We start from the raw sequence: 20,997 nt of genomic DNA on the forward strand, positions 1-20,997 counted from the left end.
TGACCTGTCCAGGGTGTATACTGCCTTCACCCACAGTCAGCTGGGATTGCAGGATAAAGTGCTATCGAAGTTAGATAATGTCTTATAAATCTCTGGTGAAAGGGGTCAATTGTAAAGGTACAAAAAAACAAGAGATTTTCCCTTTTGTGGGGTTGTTGCTTTAGATTAAATCTGAAGCTGAGAATTGTGATGGCTTCAGAACCCCCCACCCCCCACCCACCCTCTCCATGTCTCCCCCCACTACCCTACTCTACATAAAGCAGCTACATCTTTAAATAATGTATGCTATCATAGAGAACTGGATAAGAGAAGTAGCTGGTAGTAAGATGGCTAACACTGATCCAGATCAAACTAATGATGGAGCAGTTTTACACTTTGTATACACTTTGGATGTTACGCGTTTTCTTTTATCTTAAGCATTTGTAATTGTATGAAAGTGAGGACTTTGTGTACTTTTGACACTTCTATGACTGCTATATATATTGTATAGTGACAGTACAGAGTCATGACTGCATCTCAAAATCACGCTCAACTATGCAGGCATATGTGAGGGGGGAAAAAACACAGAAGAGACTAATAATCCACACTACGGTGAGGAGGCAGGCTGAAATGAGGATGTGACAGTCACAGGAGGAGGATCTGAGGCTGCTTCGGTTCACAGGGAAGCAGAACGAAGGGAGGTCAACCGCCCCAGATTTGGAAGTGCCACCGTCTGGGGAGAGATTGATGGCTGCAAGCAACAGATAACAGCTTGCAGTGTGAAGAGAGATTAAAAAAGGAGGCAGAAATTGTAGGGGGAGCTGTACCCCACCCACATGGCGCTGCACTGAACGGCCACTTCTGACAGTCTATAATTAGCTGCTGAGGCGATTACAGGTTCGTGAAGGGTAAATGTGACCTCTTATTTTTTTTATTTTTTTTTAATCATACAATATACAGGAAGCCATCATCTCTCCCACAGAATTTGCGCTCGTCACAGAAGTTGTGTTCAAAAGTGGAGACTTCAAGAGTTTTGGAGAGGGTTTGGTTTCACAGACACTTGAGTTGTCACTACAATTTGTATGGACACACAATAGATTATTTACACTAATTGCTATTCCATCCTTGTCAAAGTATTGTTTTGACAGCAGCCCAGCTGATTGGGCCCCCACAGCGCCCCGTTGCTTGTTTCCCACAAAGCCTATGAGTAGTCCATCACAATGCCATTGTTATCCATCAGACTGTCTGCAGTCATTACTTATGCAGTCGGCCGCCATGCCTTTTGTCCAAAATCACTCTTTACTTTGTCCCCAAGACCTTCTCCTGCCTGCTGCGGCCCATCTGCCCCCCTGTCTGACACACACTGCACGAGCCCCCCATTTCTCTCTCTCTCTCTCGCTCTCTCTCACACACATACATACACAAAAGCTCTCCACACCAGCTGTCCAGCTCCGGTCCCCTGGCAGTAAAAGATGCAAACCAGCTGAAAAAGAAGAAGAATGCAGTGTTCAATGATCTCTCGTCTGCTTCATATACGTATGGCAGTGATGGTTTTTGCACAGAAGGAAGCTTTTCCGGCTTTGACGGCATTCTATAGAATATTTTTATTCACTTATGTATCCATATGTGCTAATCAACATTAGAGATCCTTGAAATCCCTGTTTAACACATCTAAGATATTAGTGCCAACAGAATGGTAAGATAATCCTTTTTACAACATTGAGAAATTTGCAGTGTTGAAGTATTAAACTTGACATTTCAATATTTTACATGTATATATTCTACATAAAAGATTAAAAGCCGGAAAATGTGCCTCCAACGCATTGTTTGAGGAATATACATTTAAATGCTTGAGGCAGTTTAGCTAATAAAATACACAACACTGTGTATTCATAAAGCTGTAAAAATCACATCACATTTGCAATGAGGACATTGCTCTTCTTTGGGTTATCTATCTTTGGAAATTCCATATCTTGACTTATCAAAAGAAATAATTAAACATTCAGTTTCTCAATTCATAAATTCCACAAAAATGTGTGTCGAACACTTTAAACCCTTCAGTGTTTCCCTGTAATAACCGCAGTGAACAAGACGTACTTTCACATACGGTCACCAGCTGTAATTCTTCCGCAGAGGGTCATGAAGGTGTCCTTTAATATTACTTTACAAGTGACCCTGCCAAGATAGCTGTAATATTTATTTAAGAAGAAGGAAGTAAGAAGTCATGCCAAGTACTTGCATAAAAATAGACATCAGTCATTGATAGAGGTTATAAATAGAGAGAGGGAAAGGGGGGCTGGTCCAGGACAAGCATATTTATAGCACAGGCACATTGCTGTTTACTGGAGGCAGCAGTCAGAGCTACACTTATCAATAACAACCATAAAACCCTCGGATACCACTGAATGCACAGTCAACACCCTCGTCCATTTCTGGAAAGATAGATCAGAAGTGAAATTAAATCACTTTTATGAGGGGATCAAAGGGATTACTTCAAGGGGTCTTCTATTCAGGGACACAGTAAATGCAAAAGTTGGATCACTTTTCACTGTTGACATATCTCTGATTACAACATTTTTTCCATTTCCAAGGAGGGATGTTGAATTGCTGTAAGCATCCAACAGTGTTTTCCAGGAGGAAAATAATCCACTGACACTGAAAACCTTGTTTAATAGGACAACTGATGGTCTATTCTTTTAGTACACTGAATAAGAAAAATATCAATATGGATCACGAGAGAAATACTTACATGTCCTTCACTTATTAAAGCTGTCTTATTCAAAAAAAATAATTTTCACCACACGCATGTTGTTTCTTTCTTTTTAAACGTGTATGTCAAAAGAATAGCATAAATAGAATAAAAGATCAGAAACCAAACATGACTATAGGAAAAAAAAAATATATTTTTTAATCTAACCAAGGGCATGGTGTTAAAAAAGTTAATTCGTTATGGTGTCTTTACTCATACTTTATTCAAACATAAAGTTGTGAGATTTACTACGTTATGTCTTATTATTAATGTGTGTATGCAGAAATGTCTTCTGTATTCTTTCTATATTAATTTGTGTTGTTGAGACCGAGTCAAGACCGAGTCAAGACCAAGACCTCCTACTACAACATACATTTTGAGGTTTTCCTTTCTATATGTTTGAGGCCATATGTGTTTATTTTTGCTTTGGAAAATGATAATCAACAAGTTAAAGGTATTGTTTGTTCGTCTTTATTATGATGGTTAATTCTGATGTTGGAGAGCTGAACACATTGTAAAGTGCATGAGGGGGAATTTACGCGATACACCGATTGCGCTGCGCAAATATTGGATCCGTTAATTGAGCAAAGATGCGTCGATCGAACCTTAAACCTAAACTAATTACGGACATCACCACCACAGGTGGAGGAGGACAGACGACTGAGGAGGAGGAGGAGGGGCAGTAGCAGCGGACTGGCCGCCCGGCAGGCAGGCAGGAGGTGCTGCTCTCTCCTCTCTCCTCCTCCCTCTGACGGACAGACACTTCAACTTTAGCGGAGCGACTCGAGCCGCCGAGCCCCGGCAGCCTCCAGCCACCGGGAGGAAGCTAACAAGCTAACCCTGTCGGAGCCCCGAGTTGCACCGCCTGCAGTCCTGGATAATATCGTCTGAATCAACGCAGAGGGTCGCGACGAGCCGCTCCAGTTCCCATTTAAGATGTCCATATTACCGTTCACTCCCCCGATCGTGAAGCGGCTGCTGGGCTGGAAGAAAGGGGAGCAGAACGGGCAGGAGGAGAAATGGTGCGAGAAGGCTGTCAAAAGTCTGGTGAAGAAGTTGAAGAGGACGGGGCAACTGGACGAGCTGGAAAAGGCCATCACGACGCAGAATGTCAACACGAAATGCTTAACCATACCCAGGTGAGTGAGGTGAAAGTCGCACCGCCGGAGCGGCTGCAGCAGGGAAACTTAGCCACGAGCTAGGCTAGGCTAGGCTAGGCTAACGGCAGCACAGCGCTTAGCATTAGCCCGAGCTAATATCAGCGAACAATTCCTTTGTTGAGGTTTTATTTTTTTTATATTTTATTCGGACGGCTTGTTGATGTCACCCGGATCCAGACGAGTTGGAGAATCTGTTTAAAAAACGAGCCTTTATTTATACTAATTATTTACCTTTAGCTGTCAAGTGCCCTCTGTAATATCGGGCAGCTAACATTAGCTGCTCAACTTAACCCGCTTTCTTCGAAAATGAAAACAATTTGGTTTTAATGCATACACGAGTCGCCATTAAGCCAGCGTTTAAAAGTCTGAAATTAATCTATAATATGTTGCAATTAATTGTACATTAGTGAGAACCGGCGCGGTTTAGTCCATACATTTAAGTCTGTTATGTCATTTTCAACGTTACATTACACAACCAAGCACGGCCGGCACACTGAACCTGTCAGTGTTTTAATGGTGAGTTGTGTACATTAGAAATATTGTACTGCTCGCAGATCAGATCTGACCTGCTGACATGGTCTGTGTGGTGCGTGTAGCCTACATAAACATGTCCACAGTTCACACGTGTGATAAACAGGAGAAGGAGTGGTTTGACGGATCTGAGCTGTGTGACTCACAGAGGATGTTTAGACGTGTGTGTGTGTGTGTGTGTGTGTGTGTGTGTGTGTGTGTGTGTGTGTGTGTGTGTGTGTGTGTGTGTGTGTGTGTGTGTGTGTGTTTATGGGAAACTTGGAATAAGTGTTTGGGATTCCCCATATCGGACACCGATCTGTCCATGAAAATGAAGTGGAGTCACTAGATGTGATGTGGCTGTGATGTGATGAGGCAGAACAAATGAAGTGAAGTGCTATCTAAAGACTGCTACACACACGCTGCGATTTTTGACCAGGCTCAATGAAAGATAAGAATCATGATAGAAGTGAAGTGATCTCTTTGGTCTTGGCTCTAAATCGATGGTCCTACTTCACACTGTCAGACAGATTTGTGACCAAAGACCCAATTCTGATGTCAGACATGAGGGGTGATGGTGACTCCTGATGCGACCTGCATCAACTAACCAACCAATAGGAATACAGTGTGAAATGATGTGCTGGTGCTTAACCCAAATAGATGCTTTGTGGCGACAATGGCAAAAACCATCAAAAGTATGTGGGATGCTAATAAAAACATTTGGGGGATTTGTCTCCAAACACATAAATGCCACAAGGCTTTAATCATGTTTCGCTAGCTTCTTATTTGTGAATGGTTGGCGCATGCTCATGATTTTTATTTCTTGCACAATCACTTGGTTCATGGTCATTGCAGGGTTTGGTTCAGATTGCATCTTCATCCTGCAATCTGCCCACAGGAAACTTCATCTTGTGCCCAAAGTTTATTACGGTAGCTCTGAACTTAAAAGACTGAACATCGGTTTGTTGCCAGTTTAAGAGCTGTAAGATCAGACTTGGAGGGTTGAGACCTCTCTACATCAAAGGGGGGAAAAAGTTGGGAAACACTGCTCTTCATGAAGACTAGAGAACAGAATCAATCTAACAAAGAATTATAAAAACCAACTCAAGCTGTATTCAAACATGAAATACAATGATGATTTGGTGATGAGTTGAAACTAGAAATGGTAAATAAAACCTAGATGATGTAAGGGTGGATCAGGGTAGAGCGCAGTGTGATGGGATCAGCATAGAAATCGAATGTTGACTCTACATTTAAAAAAAATTTTTTTTTAGCTCTGACTGAAACAACACAGTGAACATTTTTCATATCCCTGAGTCGATTCATAATGTCGAAAGAGGTCTCAAATAAAATTTTGGCTTTAAAATTCTATACGTCCGGCAGTTCATGACTTTGCCTGGTTGAGAGCTGCTGGAGCCGATCCCAGCTAACAGTGGGTGAAGGCAGCGTACAGCCCGGACCGGTCGCCAGTCCATCACCCAGAACTTCAGTGAACATAATCATTCCACAGACATTGGTAACTTCGAGGTATACAATACATAAAGTAGAACATATGACCAGATTGTAATAAAAAAAAACATTTCGTAATGAGTCTTTCTGCCTCACAACTAATTCTGTCAACAAACAATTATATAAAATTAGCTCAAGCAAATTGAATTGATTTGGGTGAAACCGTGCACATAAATGCTCATTTAGTTTCAGCAAATGTTTCTAACTGACAAGGATCGAATTTTCTCAAATATTTATGATTGCATAATCAGCTTTCTCGAAATCGTCTGAAGTTAGTAAAAGTATTAGTCTATAATCTGATTCCACTCTTACCACACTGCTTCATTTCCAGCATGGCAGCTTTTTTTGGGGGGGGGGGGGGGGGGTATTGACACATTTGAAACACTTTTAATAAAACAAAACACCACAGTCATCCTGGTAAGATGACGTGCAGAGACAGTGAGCTGCTGGAAGTTCTTCCTGATTGATTATTCAAAGAGGCTGTTTGTTTGCTGGTTGCGTCTAAAACCGGGAGTTCCCCCTTCAGATTGCAGAAGACAAGAGTACGGGTGGTATCGTACTTAATGAACTCCCTCTAAGTTGTTGGGAATGTGCTCGGGGCTCCAGGGAGGGTGTGGGCCACTGTTTGGATTGCACTTCAGGTCCGCTGGGTCCGTGGGTTCAGGCAGCTGCAACAGCTGCCCCTGCTATCTGTTGGGGATGCAGTGAGTCAGTGATTCTGGGCTACAGCAGGCCCGCGTGGAGCTGTACTTCCATTGCCACCTCTAATGTGGCTCACGGAGAAAGGAGTTGTCAGCAATTAAAGTGGTCGAGTGCCTGAGGTGGCCGCTGCTGGAGTGTATTTAACCAGCAGGAAATTATTATGTACTAAAGTACATGAACTGTGAAACTGAGGCCAGCTCCGTTTTATGCCATCTGCAGAATATGGACAGATTTATAATACCAGTGAAGCTGGATTCTTTAAATAAACTTGGCACAAGCATTGTATTGATATGTTTTGTATCGTGTCACAACACTCATCTTGACCCATAAAACAATGTTGCTGAGGAGTTTCTTTCTCAATCCAAGACGTCCCATTTTTTTTTGTGATGATTGCGCTTGCCTCTAGAGTCTGAGCTTTTTTATTCAAGGTGATTTTGCTCAAATCCTGGCTTTTTAAATACGGGATCAGTGTTGAGATGCCCTGGAATCTCTTGCTGAAAGCAGTACAGTGTTTCTTTCCGCTGAGCAGGAAGCTTGTTTCAGTCCAGCTGTGTGTCACACTCAATAGTATTCATCGTGTCAGAGAGAAAAGATGAAGCCCGAGCCAACCTCGGCGAAGCATGGGAAAGTTGACCTGAGACGACCCAGCAAATATACCATCCATGCAGAAATTGAATTGTCCCATTCACTTGACTTGGTCTGTGGGTGTTTCACTGCTTGTCATGTAACTGCAAAACTGAATTAAAAAGTTCAAGTGAGTTTTGATTGAAGGTCTGTGACCCACTTGTAATGGAGCATTCAGGCTGAATAGACGGCTCAGTTTCAGTGAGTTTGATATCATCTCAAATGAAATGACAATATTTTAAGTGAAATAAATGACGATGCTTCTTGGCTATGAAGGGAAGCTGTTGATTGTTTTCAATTTAGTTAGAGCAGTGTATGCAGGAAATGTATCGCGTCACATGGACTGATTTGTAAAGCACCACTATACAGTTACAAGATAAAACACTATTTGTTACTGTATAAATATGAATTCAAGTTTAATCAACTTTTGTATGTGTTAATGTAGCTTCATGTCAGGTTTGTAGAAGCTGTAGAAATTGAAAATTCTTAATTATGTAGTGTTTTGATTGTGGTTAAACCACCAGAGTCCAGTAGACTTTATGTGTACAGGCTTGCTTTAAGTTCTGCTTCACAATTGTAAACATTGTTTTAAGCCGCAGCGGACTAATTGTGTTTAATTACCATTTACCCTGCGGCGGTGTCTTTCAGGTCTCTCGATGGCCGTCTGCAGGTTTCCCACAGGAAAGGTCTTCCTCATGTAATCTACTGCCGCTTGTGGCGCTGGCCGGACCTGCAGTCCCACCATGAGCTGAGGGCCGTCGACCACTGTGAATTTGCCTTCCACACCAAGAAAGATGAAGTGTGTGTGAATCCGTACCACTACCAGAGGGTGGAGACGCCAAGTCAGTGTCCATGATTGCTCCACGATCCAAATGATTGCATTTGAAAGAATTATTTCGCTCCGCTGTGCTCCGAACTGATTCGGTCTCTCGGTGGCTTTCAGTTTTGCCTCCCGTCCTCGTGCCACGACATACTGACATCCCTGCTGAATTCCCACCGCTGGATGACTACAGCCCTTCCATACCCGAAAACACCAATTTCCCTGCTGGCATTGAGCCCCAGAGTAATTATATACCCGGTGAGTGAAAACCTATGTGAAGGGTGAGAGGGAATAGATGTATGATCAGTGTTTAAAATGGAACTCTCTCCTGGTAAATGCATATGTTTATCCAAAACACAAGTCTGTCCTGTAGTTGAAAACCTATCAAACGTTTTTTTTTTTTTTTTTTTGTCCTTCAATATGATAGTGAGACCTGAAGCTTAACCTTTCTTTCTGTATCCGCGCTGCAGAAACTCCCCCGCCAGGGTATCTGAGTGAAGATGGTGAGACGAACGATCACCAGCTCAACCACAGTATGGACACAGGTGAGTCACACATGACCGCAGCCGAAGCTCAACGCTGTCCTAATTACACCTTATCATGTCCGTGACGCAGCCCTCCATTACGGCTCTATTTCAGGTTCACCCACCCTGTCGCCCAGCCCCGTGTCGCCCGCAAACAGCAATCTTGGTAAGAAAATCAAAGAGGTCAGCTTTCTTCACTGAACAGATTATTCATTATCTGCACGTATCTGGACGTGCAGCACGTGTAATCGAATTACAAATGTCTCTTATTTATTTTGAGTGGTTGCCTTTTTTTTTTTTTAAGAATCTTATTTAGCATCCCATATGGATGTAAATACTTGGAATACACAAGCGTTAACCTCAGGTCAGAGAGCCACTGTAGAAACATCTATTTCTGTACTATGATTGTGTTCTAATGCCTAATCGTTACTTATAGGACACGTATTGCAGTTTTGACTTTTCAGCGATAAAAGATTTCAATAATTTCCTCTGGGGTTAAAAAGTATTTCTATTCTGAAACAAGTATCTTTAATATAATTTACGGTTGAGGACAAGATTAAGTAAGAACAATTCAAAATCTTTATAATGTAATGGCAATGGTAACGACGAAGGCACATTAAATAATTCTCCACAGCCACTTTGAAACCTATTTCAACTGAAACAGTAAGTACATCATGTATTTCCTGTGGATTCACTATCTGCATCATAATCTATTTGAAATCTATTTTTCATTCATCTATTGACATGAACTACGTTGAATTATTGAAGATGAGGGTTGGTTGAGCCCCAGAATTGAGCCACGTCTCGTTACAATAGTCCCTTAACTTTTGACATTTGTGTGCAATGCTCACGAGCAGCATTGTGATATTAAATTACCTTGTGATGATTATGTTTGAACACTGTCCAACTGAGTTTAAGACGAGAATAGGTATGTGTGTGTGAATTATAATAAAGCAGCGAGTGTACTCGGTGAGTCTGGGAATCTTGGCCTCAGGGCGGTATCAGAGTGAATGTGGCATGAATGGAGTCTCTGTCTATGATTTGTCTTCATCTGTGGAAAGGCCAGCGACACACTGCTCAGGATAATTCAGTGAATATCCAGGTTGTTCTCCGTATGTGGAAATCTACCAGGCGGTCAAATAAGTAGGTGCGTCACATCTCGTTCCTTCCTGGCTGGGGTCCAGGGGGAGCCGTGGGAAAGGGCTTTCAAAGAGAAATCAAAGGGACGCGTTATCAACCGGTTGCATCTTCACAGTAAAAACGGTTTAGCAGCTCACACGAACTTCCTGATTCTTTTTGACGGCCAAAACTTCATTATTTAAATTCCTCTTTTGTCTCAGACTTGCAACCTGTGACGTACTGCGAATCCGCCTTCTGGTGCTCGATCTCCTACTACGAGCTGAACCAACGTGTAGGAGAGACCTTCCACGCCTCCCAGCCGTCGCTCACGGTCGACGGGTTCACGGACCCGTCCAACTCTGAACGCTTCTGCCTGGGCCTGCTGTCCAACGTCAACCGCAACTCGGCGGTCGAGCTCACGCGCAGACACATAGGTACTCCCATCTAATCCCGCTCGTCTAAGAGCCTATTGGTTCTCAATATCATCAGAAAGCTCTTTGGTCTCTTTACTGATAATCCTGTCTTGAATGCTTTCAGGTCGGGGCGTGAGATTGTACTACATCGGAGGAGAGGTGTTTGCAGAGTGTCTCAGTGACAGCGCCATCTTTGTACAAAGTCCCAACTGCAATCAGCGATACGGCTGGCATCCTGCGACCGTGTGCAAAATACCTCCAGGTCGGTGCATGGCAGTTCTTGCACTCGACAGGTAAAATAAATAATTTGCGCGTCTGAGCCGCTTATCGACAATCATTGTTTCCTCAGGCTGCAACCTGAAGATCTTCAACAACCAGGAGTTTGCTGGTCTGCTCGCTCAGTCGGTCAACCAAGGCTTTGAGGCCGTCTACCAGCTCACCAGGATGTGCACCATTCGCATGAGTTTTGTGAAGGGTTGGGGAGCTGAATACAGGTAAATATGATCGAAAGGGTTGGTTGTTGGGGGTGTAGAGCAGCGTTCTTGGGTATTGCTTACAGGCGAAACCTCAGTCATGATCTGAATCTGATTGACTTTTGTGCTGCAGCCGTCCTCATTTGTCCATGCCGGTCACATCTTCATACCTTATGACGGTACTTCATTACTTTAGCTCAATGATTGAGATTCTTGCTGAAGGGTAGATTTGATCCGCAGCACATTTCCCCTCTTTCTTGTCAGGATTACATTCTGAAATAGCCATTCCTAAAACCTTTTGGAAATGAAAACTGCGCATTGTCCTGGAGAGATTCAGAATCTTCAAAATACATTTGATCCATGTAATTGGCTTTTTTTTTATTTTATTTTTTTTTATATGAAAGTCATTATTGGTGAAAGACTATTTTAATGGAACTTCCTTCAGTCTCAAAGGTGTCCTTTAAAACCAATGTATGGGTGAGAAAGTAAAATGAGTGATTTATGTGCAGTGATGATGTCAGAGTAGTGAAGTAAAAAGAGGATGATGGGGAGAGGCTGCAGCTGTAAGTGGGCAACACAGAATAAAGAATGCAGCAGGCATGCAGTGGTGGGATTGCAGGGGGATTCCCACCGCACTATGACCAGTGCGTGTTGAATTTCTGGCACCAAACCCCCTCGGAGGAGAACGTCTCTGATACAAACTTGAATGACTTCAAAAATAGCGCGCAGCATTGGCTGCACTCTTGCTTGCCAGTTCATCTAAAAATACCGAAACTGGATCTGTTGCAGAGGCTATATTGACGTTGCATTAAGAGTGACATGTGGCAGGTCGACTTGAAATGTGTGATGCTGTGATGAAGTGACGGGGGTCCCTTTTAACCACGCACCCCTCCCTTATCCTGCAGGCGTCAGACGGTGACCAGCACCCCCTGCTGGATAGAGCTCCATCTCAACGGTCCTCTGCAGTGGCTGGACAAGGTCCTCACCCAGATGGGCTCTCCCAGCATCCACTGCTCCAGTGTGTCCTAGGAGGACCGCTCACTTCCCATCAGCCCCTCCCCTCCTCATCCACAGACTCACACTGAAACCGCATAGGAAAACCCACAGCCTTTCTCAGTAGCTGCGTTTACATTGGTCACTTTTTTTTTTGTCAATCTGATTAAATTCTTTCTGATTCAGAGAGAAGACCCCCCCCCCCCCCCCCCCCCCCAGTATTGAGAATGTATTTGTTTGTTAGACTAAACTAGTGTTATGTTTCTTTTTGTTTCTTTTGAAACCGCTCCACCAAAGAAACATTCCCCATACTCCGAATATGATCTGGAAAAGACGTCGCCTTCATCAAGACATTGTGCTTGTATCTGAACACCATGTCGGTGAATCGTCGCGTTGCATAACGGATATGCACACAAAATTCTCCCAACAGTGGGAAGCGATGCGGGCGCAATCCTACAAGCCCCCTCCGAATGAATGGTAATTTCAATCTGATCAGAGGGGACTAATTGCACGAGGAGGCTTTTAATCAGATTGACATTTAATTGGTTTACTTCTGGTCCATGTAACCGCAGCTACTTCTGCTAAGGCTGCATCATTCATAAAACCACTTTCTCCCTTGCTGTGGGACATTTCTCATCACATGGGTAGCACTTTTTAAATACCACTTAGTCTCCGTTGGATGGTTATTTTAGGACTTGTACATTCTTTCAGGATGATGCCGCACAGGCAGTTTTGAAAGGGGGAGAAAGAAGAAAAAAAAGATTTTTCTTCTGATTCATTCAAACTCTTGTGTTTTAATGCTGTAGTTTATTTTTCATCGAGAAAGTAGGAATGTTTGTTTGCTTAGTTGAAGTAATGGTACTATTTCAGCTTGACCATTGTCTACACGTTTCCGAACATTTTTGATTCTATGAATTAACCAAGATAATGAATACTCTTCCATCGTTGATGTGTCGGTGTGCTAGTACCACTGTTTCTAATCTCTGAAATGGGAGTCTTATTTATCCACTGACTTAACATGCAAAGTGTTATTCTCTCTCACGATTTAATGGAATATATTGAATTACTATTTTAAGTACGAGGTACTTTGCCCATATTCGTTCATCTATCATCATTGTTGAAAACATCAAGTAACTGATCACTTAATTGGTATTTTATCTATTTTAAGAAAAACAAGCACGATTGTTTCTGGTAAATAACCCTTATATTAAAACTATTTTGCTCAGTGAAAAAGAGACATTTTCTAAGTTATTTTTGCATATTGTCCTGCATGGGAATATATTTTTATTATTGCCTCAATATGATTGTACATAGATATTTATAGCTTGTGATTTCTCGTAGTCATGCATTTGCTTGAAACAGTGGACCGGCCTGATCTGGCGTGGTTGTCTTCATATTGTTTTAATAAACCGCAAACCTGACCCACTGGAGCTTCTCTAACTCGGGTCAGCTGGTTCTTTAGTATGACACACACACACACACAGGTTTACTCTACCTGCTTTTGCTAATATTTCACAATACAAACGTATGTGACGCACGCGAGGCTGCGGTTCTTGCGTCCGCGCAAGATCCCGTGGAGCGACGGGTCTCCTCATATTACCAACTTTTTAGCCAATAGAACACTCTTCTCCTTGCGAGGGGAAACGATGCACTTCGAGTTTACTGTGTTGATCAGCGTAACGCTTTAGTTGTTGTGGTGATTTGCTCGTCCAATGAATTACTGTAAATTCCATGTACATTTGCTGCGCTTATGAGGCATGTGTAATAAGCTCACTGTCCTTGGTCGTCATCTTATGAAGCCGCCACGTTAATCCTGCACTTACCTACAGTACATGACTGAGTCACCATGTGATCTATTTAAAACCGTTACATGGGTGTCGAACAAGAATACAGTGCATTAGGTAGATGGTAGATCTGTATTAGTACTTGTGTTGCTTTGTTGGTAATTTTCTGTTTTGAGTCTTATTTACATGTTTTTTTTTCATGTTGCCTGATATGTTCTTGAATGACCATCGTTTCATCTGTGAAGTTTTAATAAATTGCATCATAATAAAAAAAGTCCTTTATTTTGTTAGTCTGCTATAAAAAAACGTAACTCCAAAGAAACGGAAGATGAGTCATCTATTCCTTTTTTTTTTTATTCCAATGCATAATACATGTAATATGTTAATGTAGTCTGAATGTGTTGAGCAGTTTTTACCCAACAAGTGTGACGGTGTTCACAATAAATAAGTCACACTCACTTAAGACAAAATATCTAAAGTCCAAGTTGTCATACTGATTCATGTGCATTAAATCTCTTGCAACTCTGAGGATAAGGCACGTGACGCAATTTAAAAATAGATGTATACACAGTACCTCATGACAAATACATCAATCAAAGCCCACAAATTTTTATTTCACCTACAACACACTCATGTTGCGAAGGCTCACTCCGGGCTGAAGCTTAGTGAGGAAGAGGAGGGGAGTCGACTGAGGGTCAGGGCCTCTCGTTATCTTCTATTCAGTTCACCCATTTGGTCCTTGCGCTTACACCTACAATTCAAAAGTTCCTAGATAAGACGGACGCTGCAGTTGGATCCATAAGCATCTCCACTTTCCTTGCAGGAGTTTGACATCACAGGGGGCTGAATCGCGTGGGAGCCCCAGGAGAGACGGGAGGGTCAGGTGAGGAGGCGGGCTTACAGTCCTCCGCGTTTAGCTTTCCTCGCCCGACGATAACCCGTCGATCTCGTCCTCATCGCCGCCGATGGCCATCCAAAAGGCTTTTGCCACCTGGAACACACATTCAATACTTACAGACGGACCGAGTTGACGTCGGAATGAGAAATACCTCGCACACTTTTCTTTGATTTAGTCACTGTATTCGGATCGATGAACAAAGATGCAACTGCTTTAAACTGCTCACCTTTTCTGCATGTACTTTTCTCTGCTCGTGAGGTAAAGAAGAAGCTTTATCTGCAGGTTGGAAGTTACAGAAGACAAATGATTTGCAGTTCATCAGGCAGACGTGTATTTGACCTCCACAACGAGAGGAACAAATACACCACAGATTAAGTCACATTTCAAATAAGTTAGGCATTAAGCGTTTTTTCTTTTCCTTTCTCAACTACCTTTCATCTCCTTTAATTTGGTAAAGAGCCGCTCAAAGTTATCCACATCTGCATCTCCAGCTGTGAGATTGGCAAGTTCCTGAATGTCCAAATCAGTCATTGCATCTGCGGGAATCAACACAATTATACACACAAGTGATCGGCGTGCCTACAGGACTCACAAGGGCCAGGGGAGGAAAACGGATTTCATTTCAAGATGTTCACTTACCAACCACTGTGTCCACCTGTGCGCCTCTGTTTGTATTCTCTTCTGTATGGTTGACTTCTTCATTTGGAGGTGAGCCCTCTACTGGCAAACTGGAGGACTGCCACAGGAAAGAGGGGAAGGTTGAATGACTTACAAATATGAAAGGAAATAATTCAGTAAATGCAAATAAATAAATAGGAGAAAAAAAAATCACTGACTGGTGGATCTTGGCAGTTACGTGGGTTGTTGTGTCTGGACGCCACCAAACTGCTCATCAGACCAAAACCTTGATTGTGTCCTGAAGGGCAGAGGTGTTATGAACTGTCACGTACTACAGCACAACATAAACAAAAAAAACATTAAATAATAATGACAGCCATGGATCCATCTCACCATCTTTCATCTCCACACTGGTCCAAACATTGGCATTCAGAGCCTGCACGATTCTCTTCACTCCTGTGGACTCTGGGAAGTCATCTGACGAATTCAACAGCGAGTGAGAATACCAACAACAAGTAGCATGAAACACTTGATCATGCCTGTATTTTAGCATTTCTCTGGATGAATGAATGGTGTACAAAGCTCACCATCTTCATCTGGCAGCTCCTGTGGATTGAGTTCAACCAGCTCAAAAGCATGACCCAAACACCACTGTTGTGCCTGATGTCTGCTGATGCCTAGAAGACAAACGGAGTACTATGAAGCTGACCCGCGCCGTCCTCCACAAAACGACACACACCACAAAGAGTTAGTGAACCGACCTTTGTCACAGACTCTGTCGCACACCAGAATGAGCACCTCCGGGGCAAGATCCTCCACGATTGGTATCCAAGGCTGTAGCTTTTCCAGTCCATCTTTCTGAAAGTACCCAAGAGCCCATACTTGATGTCATACAACTATACATGGATGTGTTACTGATGTCTTCAGTCACTTACGGCTGAGCTGTCAAAAAAAGCAATGAAAGCCTGCATGGACTGGGCGATCTCTGATGACATTTGAAAAGTACTTGGCACAGCACACAGCCTCACGTCAGCTGTGTAATATTTGTTGTTGATGGTCCAAGGGTACCAGGCTACTGTTTCTTCTTGTTTGATTGGCTCAGGCAATGTCTTTGTGTTGAGGATCTCTGAAACACAAACAAATGAGTCAATCTTCAACTCGTCAATCTTAACCATTTAGTATGTTTCAAGGTTCATTTAGAAGATTCGTTTTTGGTGACTCAACAAGCATTTTTTTTTTTTTCTTCTCAGTACATTTGCACATTGGCTTTGAAGGAACTTTGCAGGGAGGTGTAGACAAATATGTCGGTTAATAGAACCACAAATCCTCTGTGGAAATGGACGCAAAACCAGGATATTGCAATAAGAACAACCAACAAAATCAAGAGGCACTTCATGTTTAAATCAGTAATAACAAAAGAGCGAGCAATGTATTGTAAACAAAATGAGTGATTGAATGTAAATGTCACTGTTTCTTGCATGTGTTCAAATATGGTTTCATAATAACATTTCTACATTTATGTACAAAGCAATGCTTAGAACGACATCTAATAGTCTGGACTGAAGTGGCTTAACATCTCAGCCTCATCAGCTCCGTGTATCGTCTATAATTTCTCTGGATCCAATTTCAATCAATACTATGGTGCGAAAAGATCTTTCTAAGATGTCAAAGCTTATCTCTTTTATTAAAGGAGGCCAACCAAATGGGATAAACTCTGGGCGTGTACATTGACAATAAACTGGACTGGATGAAATCACTGAAGCTCTTCACAGGAAAGGCCAAAGTAGAATATCTCCTTTAGGCAGCTGAGGTCCTTCAACATCTGAGGTACTATGAAGGTGTTCTATCCTCTCTGCTGTTGCATGCTGGGACAGGAGGGTGAGGGTGGCCGACAGTAACAGGCTCAATAAACTCATTAGAAAGGCCAGTGACGTGGTGAAGTGGGGTTGGTTTAGTAGAGGAGGATCTAATCAAAACAGGTCCATCCTAAACACCATCTCTGACCCTCTCCACGATGTCCTGATCAACAGAAAGTACAACTTCCTCATAAGACTATATAGCGCCTTCCTGTAAATATCGTTTGTTGTGTTTTGGTTGATTCCATCCTTTCGTCACAGTAAAGCCTGTAATATTACTATTATTAACTTTTAATTTTGCATATTTGATATTTCACTTTCTTTCCGTTTATACTGTGTGGAGCAACACAATACGGTATATCTATTCTATTCTATTCAATCTCCCAATTCCTTTATAAAATAATGTTATCTTCATATAAAGCACATTACAGCTTGTTGTCTCTCGTTGCTGTACAGCATGTATGCGATTTGTAGATAATTTTACAAAAGCCTGACAATGAAAACCTTAAACAATCTAGTTATAACCAGTTATTATTACTAACACGTAGGCACCTGCTGACAGCTACATTCAAATTAGCTTCGCTTCACGTTCGCCTCCACGCAAATCCATGTATTGGATTGAACTCACGTTTTATCAGCTCTTCTTCTTTAAACTCACTGTCACAGCTGGTGACAGCCACACATGGGATGGGCATCTCTGTGCTTTCCTCCGTGTCCGACATCTTCAATCCAAACAAACAGAAAGATTTACCAGCTGTTAGCTTCGCTGAGTATCGCTAGCCACCGTGTATGACCTTTCAACTCTGATCGCGTGATGATCACTTCCGGGGCAACGAAGAAAACGCTTTCACAGTTTTTTGTTTGTTTGTTTATTTTTTAAATATGCATTGACTTATTTGAGCCAGAAACCCCCCCCCCCCTCTAAAATAGAGAATATAATTTATTTTTGATTGTTAAAAAAAAAAAAAAATGAAAACAATAATGTTTTCATATGCGCTGTGTTTATTTGGTAATGTATGTGTCTCAAGCGCATTCACATTTTGCCAACAATTACACCTCTCTACACCTTATTTAGTTCGAGTTGTAAGACCATCCACTGGCGCAACAGTGGACAAATGGAACTGATGCAGTGGTGATTCAGTGTCCAGGCTGTCTATGGCTGGCTAAAAACTGCGATTTTCACAATAACAAGTTCACAGCTAGCCACACTGAATGACCTAATAAACTTTGGGCATGGCAAGAAAGTTTGCTGTAGGGGTTGCTGAATCGCAGCTTACAATGTAAATGAGTTCAAGTGAATACATAAGAATACAAAGTTGGAATTGTGTGCCATACATCCTTGAAAAATATACTAGCAAAGCAAGAACAGAGCCCTTGCTCTTGTGGCATTTATGTGTTTGAGGACAAATCCCAACAAAAGGAGAATGAGAAACTTGACTCTTTTTTTACACGTTGCCATTGTAGCAGCTATTTGGGTTTCGTGCTACTGTTGCTCTGATTAGTACATCATTCCGTAATGCATTTCTATTGGTTAGTGAGTAGACGTAGGTCGCAGTAGCAGTCACACTGTCAGATAATCCCCCTGACACTATCAGAGTTTTTTTGCAGGTGGTCACAAGACTGTGACAGTAACCGTCCTTGAATCTGTCTCACAGTGCAACATACACAGTGCAACATGCACAGTGCAACATAGGACAACTGATTTAGAGCCAAGACTAAAGATATAGCCACAATTATGTCATGGTTCTTTCAACGGGTTCTTCAACGCAATGGGATCCCCAGGTCTTTTGAGCATGACTAAATTGGAAAGGTGTAGTATTCAAGTTTGACAAGTTTTACTTCAGGTGCTCTGGTTTACCCTGTTATTTTTCAGGACTGCACATTAGTTTTATATGAGTAAGCGATTTAAGGTTGGGAGGCATTTGGACATTGCCAGAAACCTGCAGCAGCAGACAAAAATTACATTAAAAACAATCCTTTAAACTCAAGGTGACTGCAAATTAATTTAAATCTGATGACAAATTAAGCAGACGTATTTAAAATAATATGCATTTCATTTGGTTAAAACATCCATGTGGAAAAGTAGGTTTTAGGTTTCCAAAGAAACATGGTTCGAGCAATTGTTCAGCAAATTGTATGGCTTTTCTTTGTTGTCCCATTTCAAAATATAAAGTTCATTTGAAACACTGGAATCAAACATACAATCAAGTCATTCAAACACCTTCATCATTCATCATTCTGAAAAAGAAATTGTTGATGTCAACAAATACACACTTGGAAATCACAAGGCATCACATGATGGGAAAATATGGTCACTGTGAAGACTATGGGAGTTGTAGTCCAAAGTGTTCATAGTGTGGTTACCAGAGTTTCAGGTTAGGTTGTCACCAGGACTGGTGCCTATATGTTTGGCACCCTTAAACTACAGAACCTAATAGCATGCACTAAGTTCTTAGATTTGAATCTGTGCATGCTGTGTTCTCCTAGTCCCACTGTTTTTACTCCAGTTTATCAAACCCACCAATCCAGCTTGTAATCCATATTATACAGTTTAAGATTACATGGTACCAGAGCCGACGTCAGCTAACAAGGGGGGAAGACATATAAGTCATCAGTCTATCACAAGGCAAACAGAGACAGACACACATCACACTTGATGGGCAACTGACAATCATAAACAAGCATCAAACACATGGGACACCTGCAAAGGGTTAAGGTATGTTAGCTTTACTGTTTATTTAAAATAAACCCTGTAAACTTGATGTTTCACAATGGTGTGCACTAAACATTTTACAGTTTGTTTTAGTAGTTATATAGTTATATAGTTATAGTTGTACTTTTCTGCAAAAAAATGGTTTGCTGTCTACCTGATTAAATTGTACTTATGAGTGATGAGGGCTCGACGGATTTCAAATTTGTATTTACTTCATAAGACACACATCTTCAAGTGCGATTTATTTATTTATGTATTTATTTATTTATTTATTTATTTATTTATTTATTTATTTATTTATTTATTTATTTATTTATTTATTCTTTTTACAATGATACATTGATTCCTGAGTTTCTGGTCTTTATTGGTATTAATCGTATGTACAGCCAAAGACATGATCATACAATACATTACCTGTGAAAGACCTGATTAATAAGTATCCTAAGTATCTGCTCTAACTAAGATGGATTGGATATCATTGTTCCTTTGCCTGGGACTCACTCCTTTAATCCTCAGAATAGACACTTTATGCTGCAGTGAAGAGTGATGATGCTGGTCTGCATTAATGGATGCTTCAAGCATCATGCCCAGACAGACGGTGACATAAAGGTCAGCTGGCTTAGCGGTGACATCCAGCACTTGTCACAGCAAACAAATTAATCTCTGCAAAGGTCGGCATTAGTTTTAGATATATTTTACACTTTCTTTTCCCATGTGTTTTTGGAAATCTGTACCTGACATTATAGAAATAGAGGCCAAGACTGTCAGTCTGATGTAGGAGGGATGGAAGTGCTGGCTGCAAAAAGCAGAAAGCAGCAGATTGCAGCACATCAGCATTCTTCTAAAGAAACAGGCGCCTGATTGCTGTGCTATGGGCTACTGGTTTACAGCTGTCTCAAGACAGAAGTGGGTACCTGGTCCAGCATGCCAATAAGACAGCCGTAGCTTCCCCAACTGCTAACCACTGGCTCGCTGCCTGCTGCCGCCCCGTGCATCTCCAGCCAGCTCTTCTCTGCTCTGTACCCATGCCAGGGACTGAGCGTTTGCATTTTAGCAATTTCACAAAAGGTCCCACCTTTTCCCAATGCCATCTGAAACAGATGTGTGCCTTTGAGGGGAGAATCTCCCAGCACCTGGCTCCTACCTGTGGTCTGTCAGAGAGCTCAGTGGTCTGAGGAGAACGAAGGAGAGGACATTAGGTGACAAGTCTGCAGGAACATAAACTTTGTGCCTCACGAGTGGTGAAACATCTGAATATATGCATGATGATGTCACATTGGATGCGTCTGCTCATTTATCTTAAATAAGGATATTTATTGTGACATGTGTATTGGTAATGTTTAAGTTTGGCAGAAGGGAAATCCTCTGTGTTTTATTAAGTCCAGCATAATCTTTATAATAACCTCATGATTCTACAATCTTTAATCTAATCACTAAAAAGTGGATAATTTACAACTTTTCTATGAGAAGTTTTATATTGTTTCTAAATTAGCTGTTTATATTAATTTCTACTATCTCAAGAGAAGGAAGGAAAATCTTGCTGTTGAGTGAAT

General features: G+C 41.7%; 2 protein-coding genes across 3 annotated transcripts; one reads left to right on the forward strand and one right to left on the reverse strand.

The window, feature by feature from the left end:
* The first annotated feature begins 3,586 nt into the window (after positions 1 to 3,586).
* smad3b (SMAD family member 3b) lies at positions 3,587 to 11,759 on the forward strand. The gene is made up of 9 exons (XM_080505071.1): positions 3,587 to 3,867; positions 7,882 to 8,075; positions 8,177 to 8,311; positions 8,524 to 8,598; positions 8,693 to 8,743; positions 9,918 to 10,130; positions 10,234 to 10,371; positions 10,459 to 10,603; positions 11,488 to 11,759. The coding sequence occupies exons 1-9, from the start codon at positions 3,665 to 3,667 to the stop codon at positions 11,609 to 11,611; spliced, it is 1,278 nt and encodes a 425-aa protein (XP_080361197.1). The 5' UTR covers positions 3,587 to 3,664; the 3' UTR covers positions 11,612 to 11,759.
* A 1,929-nt stretch (positions 11,760 to 13,688) lies between these two features.
* On the reverse strand, positions 13,689 to 17,523 carry aagab (alpha and gamma adaptin binding protein). 2 transcript variants are annotated; one of them, XM_080505073.1, is made up of 10 exons: positions 17,360 to 17,523; positions 15,904 to 16,001; positions 15,637 to 15,733; positions 15,463 to 15,552; positions 15,269 to 15,352; positions 15,094 to 15,173; positions 14,897 to 14,993; positions 14,689 to 14,793; positions 14,484 to 14,533; positions 13,689 to 14,350 (listed from the first exon to the last, which is right to left on the reverse strand). In XM_080505073.1, the coding sequence occupies exons 1-10, from the start codon at positions 17,451 to 17,453 to the stop codon at positions 14,273 to 14,275; spliced, it is 873 nt and encodes a 290-aa protein (XP_080361199.1). In that variant the 5' UTR covers positions 17,454 to 17,523; the 3' UTR covers positions 13,689 to 14,272. The 2 variants fall into 2 exon arrangements, with proteins under 2 accessions (XP_080361199.1, XP_080361198.1); XM_080505072.1 differs by having other exon boundaries at positions 15,811 to 16,001.
* Positions 17,524 to 20,997: the final 3,474 nt, after the last annotated feature.

Source organism: Blennius ocellaris (genome assembly GCF_963422515.1).
Source record: "Blennius ocellaris genome assembly, chromosome: 11".
In the NCBI taxonomy this organism is placed as follows: domain Eukaryota; kingdom Metazoa; phylum Chordata; class Actinopteri; order Blenniiformes; family Blenniidae; genus Blennius; species Blennius ocellaris.

Excerpts from the sequence above, each read along its gene's own strand:
- aagab (XM_080505072.1), bottom strand. The coding sequence starts at position 17,453 with ATGTCGGACACGGAGGAAAGCACAGAGATGCCCATCCCATGTGTGGCT. Across the intron at positions 15,734-15,810 it reads CTTTTTTTGACAGCTCAGCC|AAAGATGGACTGGAAAAGCT; the intron begins GTAAGTGACTGA and ends GGGTACTTTCAG. Across the intron at positions 15,553-15,636 it reads CGACAGAGTCTGTGACAAAG|GCATCAGCAGACATCAGGCA; the intron begins GTCGGTTCACTA and ends TTTGTCTTCTAG.
- smad3b (XM_080505071.1), top strand. The coding sequence starts at position 3,665 with ATGTCCATATTACCGTTCACTCCCCCGATCGTGAAGCGGCTGCTGGGC. Across the intron at positions 8,076-8,176 it reads CCAGAGGGTGGAGACGCCAA|TTTTGCCTCCCGTCCTCGTG; the intron begins GTCAGTGTCCAT and ends GGTGGCTTTCAG. Across the intron at positions 10,604-11,487 it reads GGTTGGGGAGCTGAATACAG|GCGTCAGACGGTGACCAGCA; the intron begins GTAAATATGATC and ends CTTATCCTGCAG.